We start from the raw sequence: 8661 nt of genomic DNA on the forward strand, positions 1-8661 counted from the left end.
GGCGATGGAGACGTACGGGCGTATACGGGCGTTTACGGTTTACGAGCATGTTAAGATGAGTCACTTATAGGTGGCATAAGCATAACTTGGGTATAATGATGTACATGCTCTGACCCGCCGGCTATGTCGCAACATCCCTCTCCACCACATTCACTCCCTTCATCTTGATCTTCCACCGCTCTGCCCGGAACTCCACCACCAACGTCAGCTGCTCCCGCGGAAACAGCGTGATGTAGTTGTCTGACCAAAAGACCGGACGGATCTCCTCGCCGTTGTCGTGGACCGTCAGCCGGACAAAGAATGCCGGGACTTTGACCAGATTCTGGAGGCGGATCTCGAGCTTGGTCATGGTCGGGTCTGGATGGGCGACAGGTCGAACGACAGCAAGAACCGCAGCAGGGGCGAGTCGGCCAGGGCCCAACGCTGTGAAATCCGCATATCGTTTGGTTGGAGTATGGTACCAAGTCGAGTTCTCCCAATTCAAACTGTCCATGCGGCCATTCACCCAGTACACGTTCCGACTGAGGGTGACATTAGAGTTGCAGTCCGTAGACAGGACCAGCCGTAGAAAAGCAGGCTTTGCTAATTGCAAGATCTTAGCCAGTGAGAAGACCTCCTTGGCGCTGGTCGGCGTGGCATCGACTGCCTCTTGATGATGCAGCAGCGTCTTCCCGTCAGTATCGACCAGGTCCGCCGAAACGAGGTAGCACCCCGGGGAGAGCGAATGATTGACGACGCGAACACTGGTCGAACCATAGTCAAAAACGACATTCTGCAGTCGCGCGCCGGCCTTGGCCCCGTAGTACGCTCCCATCGGGAGGAGGTAGTAGTCGAAGAGCTGCCAGTGCAGACTCGGCCATGCGCTGTTGAGCATCCAGTAAACGACCCCGGTCGCTTCGCGCGCGGCAAACGCCTCAAACTGCGCTCGCGTTGCTTCATAGTCCATGAGCTGACACTTGAATACGTAGTCCTCCAGGCTGTTTGGGCTCCCGTACCGACTCTTTAGAGCCTTGTTGTGAATCTGTCGGTAGTGAAAAACGCTGTCCTTGGGCGCTTGATGGTATTGTCCGTCGTTCGGTTTCTTCCACAGTCGATCTAGGTCCTGATCGGAAAGGAAGCGCTTGAGACTACTCAGCTCTGGTGTTCCGGAGCCAGCGCTTACTTCGGATGCAAAGCCAAATGCCGCACCGAGTCTGTCTCCCCACCAATAAATCGGGGGAACCCAGTCGTAAGGACCTTCCATCTTCATTCCGGACGGGGCCAGTTGGGACGGATGACCGCGTTTGCTCGCGGAAGCAATGACGGGATTCGGCCAATCCATGCGTTGGAGGGCGGCCAGGTACGCTGTAGTCGCTCGTTCGTCAGGCCAGTAGTCGGAGCCAAGTAGGAAGCCAAGCAGGCATGGATGGGTCTGCATCATTCCCGCCTCGTGCAGCATGGACGCCTCTGCAATCGCGTAGTCTTCATCTCGCCACACCTCGACCCCTTGAACGTCGTGATTGTACTCCCATCCCTCCCACTTGTCACAGCACATCCACCCCGCCATTACCATGAGGCCCATGCGATCCGCCAGCTCGTACAGTTCTGGGTGTTCTTGTTTCCCTTCGAGGCGAATCGTATTGAGCCCGATGTCGAGTGCGTATCGAAAGATGGTTTCAAGCCGCCGCACATCAAAACGTAGGAAGATATCGGGCGCATAGCCGGCACCGCGGACCTGAAAGATTCGACCGTTGACAGCGAACTCGCCGTCGCCGTTGGCATTATGCTTGTATTCGACGCTGCGAATTCCGAACGTGGCATGGGCAGAATCCGACACGGTATTCAGGAGCGTCGCATCCAGAAAGACCTCGTAGAGTGGTTGCGGACCCCAAGCAGCCGGCCACCAGATTTGCACTTGCGAGCCTGACAGAGTGGCCTCGAGTGTGAGGGTATAAGTGGAGTGCGCCATCAATTGCATCTGTTGGGAGAGCTGGATCTCCAACCCGCCGGGTATCACGAGTGTCCCATTTATGACCGCGTCACGAGGCGCATTTCCATGATTCTTCACATCAGTACAGATCGTGACCACGACGGAGCTCTGCGGACTGGTTCGGCCACGGTCATACGTGTGCGTTACTCGAAGCGGAGAGAGGGATACAGGCCCGGTTATCTCCAGCTCGACGGTGCGCCATACTCCCATGCCTGAGTCCGGAGGAGCAGGGTTCCAGTCGGCGAACGAGATGGCCAGGTCTTTGCCGGTGTCGGTGGGATAAGCTTGGATGAGAAGGCAGTTGATGCCGGAACGAGCAGCGGAGGTCACATCGTAAGAGCGACCGGCATAAACACCTTTCTGGATATCGCTGAAAACAACCTGCACGCCATTGAGGAAGACGTCGGCTTTCGAGCTCACTCCGTGAAGATTGAGTTGAACGTGCTGGTCGGAGCTGAGAGCGGGCAGCGAGAATTGCTCGCGATAGAGCCAAGGGACATGGAATTCTGATTTATTGACCGTTGAGAGAGCGTCTGAGGCAAAGAGGGCTGTTTCGTTGTAAGGGTGGTCGACGCTGTCGACGAGTCCGCCCAGCACTGTCGCTCTTGCTCCAATGCGCGACCACTTGGAGACATCGGCGTTGGCGACAGACCACTGCGCGATCGAGCCCTGGACGGCATCAGAGCTAAGGATATGCCATCCACCGATAAGAATACGAGTTTGGGCCATGGCCGTCAGGAAGAACATAAAGATAATGATGATAAGATGCATGTTGGAGTTGGTGAGGGAGATGAAGGCCGTGAAGTGTTGAGGTCAGCCTGCTGCGAGGAAGGCGCGATGCGGAGGCTGTTCCTGCTGTGCAACCGACCTGCATCCTAGGTATCCCAATGGACATGCTCTTTAGCTTCCCCGTCCTTATAATATTCAGGCCATGGTCAACTCAACACCAGCAGTCAGATTGCGCGGGTGGGGCTTCCGTGCTTGTTGTGGCTCATCGAGCGCCAGGGGCCAATTCGGGCCTTAGATTCGCAGCGCCATGATCAGACAAGTTCCAAGACTCAACCAACTTGATGGCGATGGCGGTGACGAACCATGTGGAATTCAGAGTTCCCGGTCCAACATTCCTACCGTATCGCCGGAATGCCTGACATCAACAATGGTCTCGCGATGAAAGTCGTCCCACCCCTTGATTAATCTTTCCCTCCGACAACCCCCATCGCATCCTCTCGGCTCACTGCAGCATGAAGATATCATGGAATCTACTCCTCTTTTTGCTGAATTCCGTCCAGGCGATTGAACTGGACTTAGATGATACCGGTAAGTCCTTCCGGCACCACGTGGGCGACTCCTAATCCCATCGGCCACAGCCTCCGTCAAAAAAGCTTGCCGTGACATCGCGAGCAATATACTTAGGCATTATACCGGGTACAAACCCGGCGACGTACCCGGCAACTTGCCTGACCCGTACTACTGGTGGGAAGCGGGAGCGATGTTCGGCGCATTGGTCGACTACTGGTTCTACACCGGCGATACGCAGTGGAACAATATCACGAGCCAAGCGATTCGGTGGCAGGCCGGAGACTCCGGGTCGTTCATGCCGGCAAATCAGACGAGGACGGAGGGGAACGACGATCAGGGATTTTGGGCGTTTGCTGCTATGGCTGCCGCGGAGAGGAACTTTCCTATGCACCGCGGCGAAGGGCCGGATTGGTTGGCGATGGCGCAGGCAACATTCAATACGCAGGCGTGGAGATGGGATAATGAGAACTGTGGAGGGGGGTTGCGGTGGCAGATCTTTACGTGGAATGCGGGTGCGTGCAACTCCACGTCCCTCTCAGATTGTGCTGGGCTGACTGAACGATTGGCGCATAGGGTACATGTACAAAAACACCATCTCCAACGGCTGCTTCTTCAATCTTGCTGCGCGACTCGCACGATATACCGGAAACCAGACATACGCCGACTGGGCAGAGCGAATCTGGGACTGGACGGAGGACGTCGGATTCGTGACGAACGATTACCTCTTCTTCGACGGCGCCAGCGTGGACGGGAACTGCACTAAATACGACCACGTCCAGTGGACATATAACGCCGGCGTATACCTTCTGGGTGCAGCGGCTATGTATAACTTTGTATGCCCTCCTGTTTTCCCTAGCACTTTAAAGTACTAACAAGGCGGTGGTGCGGCAGACGGACGGCGACCCTATCTGGAAGCAGCGGACAGAAGGCATAATCAAATCGACAAACATTTTCTTCAACAACGACGTAATGTACGAGCGCGCCTGCGAGCCCGTCGGGACATGCAAGGTCGACCAACGCCCGTTCAAGGGCTTCTTGGCGCGTTGGATGGCTGCCTCAACCCAGTTCGCGCCTTTCGCGTACGACCTCGTAATCTCAAAGCTCAGATCCTCCGCGCTTGCCGCAGGAAAGACATGCACCGGTGGCCGAGACCGCGCTGAATGCTCGTTGAAATGGACGGAACAAAAGTACACTGGTGGACCGGAGGGCGGCGATGTAGGGATCCAGATGGCGGCGTTGGAGGTTATCCAGTCGACGCTCATCAAGAAAGTTGAGCCGCCTGTCACTCAAGAAGACGGCGGACGGAGTAAGGGCGATCCGGCCGGTGGTTCGGAACCTCCACTTCCTACGCCGAGTTTGTTGGTCAGGGATATCACGGCTGGAGATCGAGCGGGTGCGGCGTTGGTGACAGTTTTCCTAGCAGGCGTAATGGCTTGGAGTGTGAAATGGGTCGTTCTCGATCCTACCACTTGACCAATGGATGTCATGCTGATCTTGGACCCCAAATCCTGAAACCGGAATCCGGGGTACGGTAAGAGTATCCAATGAGACTAAAAAGTGCTGGGGGAGGAGGAGTAAAGGCGGGGGTTTCTTGGGCCAGTGAGGGGATTGCGGAGAGCCGAGGGTCTGTGATAATTGTATAGCCGGTCTATATGTGCCACAAAGAATGAAATATATTCTCACCTCAGCCCATCCAGACTGTCGTTCTCAGCAAGTCTTCAGACCTGAAGTACAGAGAGCAGGATGGGTTCCACCACCACCTTCGAAATCCCGAGAACATGCAAAGCCGGGGTTATCTACAACCCCGGGCCAAACTTCGAAGTCAAAGTCGAAGATGTTCTTGTTCCGGAGCCAGGTACGTCCCCTGGCTTGCCTCTATCCTCAACTCCAGAGCTAAAGTCGCGTGTTTGGGGTACAGGCCCCGACGACATCCTAGTAAAGCTCAATGTAACCGGACTCTGCCAAAGCGACGTCCACTACATGCTCGACGACATCGGCATGTCCATGGCACAGTTCGGCGTGCGCTCACCAGGCCACGAAGGTGCAGGTATCGTAGTCAAAGTCGGAGAGAACGTCAAGAACTTCAAGCTTGGTGACCGCGCGGGTATCAAGCCGATTATGGATTCGTGCGGGACGTGTCCTAGTTGCTGGAGTGACAAGGAGACGTATTGTCCGGGGGTCGTGCATACGGGGTTGATGGTTCCGGGTGGGTATATCCCAGCAACGCAAGGGCGGAGTTAATCTTGCTTAGGGACGTATCAGCAGTACATCGTCTCGCCGGCACGGTATGCAACACCGATACCGGATGGAATCCCTGATGAGATCGCGGCGCCGGTCATGTGCAGTGCTTCGACGATCTATCGGTCGCTTGTTGAGTCGCGGTTGCAGCCGGGCGATTGGGCTGTCTTTCCTGATGGCGGAGTATGCCGTTCGTATAGTTCCTTCATTCGATTCATTTTTGACACGTTCAGGGCGGCGTCGGCATCCAAGGCGTCCAACTCGCTTCCGCAATGGGCATGCGCCCAATTGTCGTCGACACCGGCGAGGAGAAACGGGCTCTCGCGCTGAAGATGGGCGCGGAGGCTTTTGTCGACTTCAAGACCGTCCCCGACGCCACCGCAGCCGTGATAGAGGCTGCAGACGGGATAGGTGTGCATGGTGTCTTTGTAACGGCACATGCCGCATATCCAAACGCTCTCAGCTACCTCGGAACTCGAGCTGGGGGCACCGTGATGTGTATCGGTATTGCTCCGGCGGGGACAATCCAGATCCCCGTTGATCCCAATTTGATGATTCTTCGAAACACCAGGATCCAAGGCACGCTGGTAGGCAGTCGGCATGATACGATCAAGGCGTTGGATTTTGCTCGGAGGGGAAAGCTGAGGCAGATTTGTGAGGTGTGGCCCATTGAGCGCTTGCCAGAGGCGGTTGATAGACTGCGAAAGGGCTTGGTGGCGGGGAGGATGGTTGTGGATTTCAATCAGTAGTTCTTTGAATTCCGATTCTGTTCTGTGTAGTTCAATGCGACCCGTTCCTATGGTTGGTTTAGTGAAAAAGATTGTAGGGTCATCTCGTGGGTTGTAACACAGGTATGTTGTTGGTGACTGTATATTTTGTGGTAGAGGATCCGATTTTGATACGAAAACCCAACAGCTACGCCGGTCCTCAATGATCCGCGCAGCTTAAAGAAGACCAGGTAGAGAAGACTAGATAATAACAAAGAGCATAGTTAATAAAGGACAATGAATCAAGACGAGATGATGGCTAGGAAGTGAAGCTTTAAGAGAAGAGAAGACCAAGGATGAAGACTTGGCGTTCCCGCCGAGATCGCAGCCGTGGCACGTGATGTCACTGGGCCGCCGATCTTCTCCGCGCTGGATTGGGGTCCCTGTTCGGAGAGGTTCAGCGGGTTCCGAGCGAGGCTTAAAAAGGGGTGGTTAAAATTCTAAGCCTTGGCTGGTTTTAATTTTTTAAGCCTTGGTGGGATTAAAATAAAAGCTAAGCTTAATTTTTAAAATTTTTAAACCTTACTTAGCTTATTTTATTACTTAACTTATTTTTATACTATATTATTTAAATATAATTTATATAAAAGCTTAAATTAATATTATTACATGCTTTATATAGCTATAAAAAATATTATTATAATTATAAATTACTACCTAGTGTAAGAAACTACTAAAAAAAATTAATAAAATTTAAATTTTTTATTATTAAAAAAAGCCTATATAGCAACCCTAGTATTAAAGCTAAATATATTTTTATTATATTTATAATATTAAGTTTTTTTTTTTTTAACTCTTTTACTTTTTATTTTAAACTTTTTTTTTTTTTTTTTTTACTTAATCTCTGCACCTTTTTTACTTATATTTAGTATTTACTTAGTATATATAATATAGCAAAGTAACTTTAACCTACTTATTTTTTTTATTAATTAGCACTTAACCAAGTTTAATTTTATAATTAATATAGTTTTAAATATTACTAACCTTTTAAAATAGGGCCTTTACTATAATAAGCTTAATTTTTATATATATTAAGTATATTTATTAACTATTTATTATTTTTATTAGGTATTTATACCAAGGCTAAAAACCTAACTTACCTTTTAAAATTTTATAATTATATGTTTATTTACCCTATATATTATTTATATACTTTATATATACTAATAATAATAACTACTAGGCTTAAATTAGCAAAAGCAAAGCTTATAAAAAAGTTTATATTTTAAAATTTTTATATTAGCGCCATATTTAAAAACATGTTATTAAAAGTATATTATAATTATACTAAGTATATATAGTATATATACTAATATTAATTATAGTTATCCCTTTTAACTATATAAATATTAAGGCTAAAAAGCGTGATACCAAAAAAAAGTAAGTATTATTTAAATATTTTTTATATATGCTTACCATATATAGTGCTTTAAAATAATTTATTTTTAAGTATAAATAATTTAATACCAAGTTTAGCAATAAGCCTAGCCGCGGTTTAAAAAATAGTCTTATTAATTAATATACCATTATTTATAAGTATATTATATAAATATTTTTTGCACATGCTTTACTTATACTTAATATATATATAAAGCTTATAACTTTAAGTTTATTAAATATTTTAGCACTTATTTTTATTACTAGGCCAAGCTTTTAAACATGGTATCCCCTTGTAAAAAATACTTTATAAAATTACTTTTAGCTTATACTTTACTTATGCTAACTATATATATAGCATGGTTTTAATACTATACTTAAGGCGCCCTTAATACCTACTAAATAGTAATATTATAAATAAATTATAGATAATAGCGCCCCTGGCTTTTTTAAGGCTAAATATAAATACCTAATACCTTACTTATATATATTATATACTAACTACTAGTAGTGCAGGCTGCCCGCGCTAAAAAAAAGTTTAATAAAACTAATAATAAAAAAAAAATAAAAAAAATAAAGTGTAATATATATACCTTGTATATGCAAAGCATATTTTTTCTTACTTTATACTTTTTATTTCTTATTTTTAAGTTTAGTGTCCACTGGCCCAACTTTTATTAATAATATATACTAAGTATATACTTTATATTTATATTATTTTTCCTGTACTTAGGTTTTTTATTAACTTAACTTAAAGTTAAGTAATAAGCCCCTTATAAATAAACTATATAAGCCTTAATAATAGTATAACTTAATACTAATATATAACCTAGGTAAATAATAAAGTGGTATATTTTTTATTAAAGGTTTATGGTTTAAATCATAGCATAGGAATTTTTTATTTATAATATTATAATAATAAGTTATATTATATAATAATTTTATATTTTTTAAATAAAATTAATATTAATTTATTCTTATTTTAATATTAATTTTAAGCCTATAAGCTAG

At 47.0% G+C, this 8661-nt stretch overlaps 3 protein-coding genes across 3 annotated transcripts; 2 read left to right on the forward strand and 1 right to left on the reverse strand.

The window, feature by feature from the left end:
- Positions 1 to 121: 121 nt before the first annotated feature.
- On the reverse strand, positions 122 to 2740 carry DSM5745_11237 (putative glycosyl hydrolase; the record flags this gene model as incomplete). The annotated part of the gene is made up of 1 exon (XM_026753253.1): positions 122 to 2740. One exon carries the CDS (start codon positions 2738 to 2740, stop codon positions 122 to 124), a length of 2619 nt encoding a protein of 872 aa, XP_026598172.1.
- Positions 2741 to 3210: 470 nt separating this feature from the next.
- On the forward strand, positions 3211 to 4741 carry DSM5745_11238 (glycoside hydrolase family 76 protein; the record flags this gene model as incomplete). Its single annotated transcript, XM_026753254.1, has 4 exons — positions 3211 to 3286; positions 3337 to 3780; positions 3842 to 4101; positions 4160 to 4741. 4 exons carry the CDS (start codon positions 3211 to 3213, stop codon positions 4739 to 4741), a joined length of 1362 nt encoding a protein of 453 aa, XP_026598173.1.
- Positions 4742 to 5011: 270 nt separating this feature from the next.
- DSM5745_11239 (zinc-dependent alcohol dehydrogenase) lies at positions 5012 to 6255 on the forward strand (the record flags this gene model as incomplete). Its single annotated transcript, XM_026753255.1, has 3 exons — positions 5012 to 5474; positions 5520 to 5689; positions 5740 to 6255. 3 exons carry the CDS (start codon positions 5012 to 5014, stop codon positions 6253 to 6255), a joined length of 1149 nt encoding a protein of 382 aa, XP_026598174.1.
- Positions 6256 to 8661: the final 2406 nt, after the last annotated feature.

This window comes from Aspergillus mulundensis (genome assembly GCF_003369625.1).
Source record: "Aspergillus mulundensis strain DSM 5745 chromosome Unknown scaffold_22, whole genome shotgun sequence".
NCBI lineage: Eukaryota > Fungi > Ascomycota > Eurotiomycetes > Eurotiales > Aspergillaceae > Aspergillus > Aspergillus mulundensis.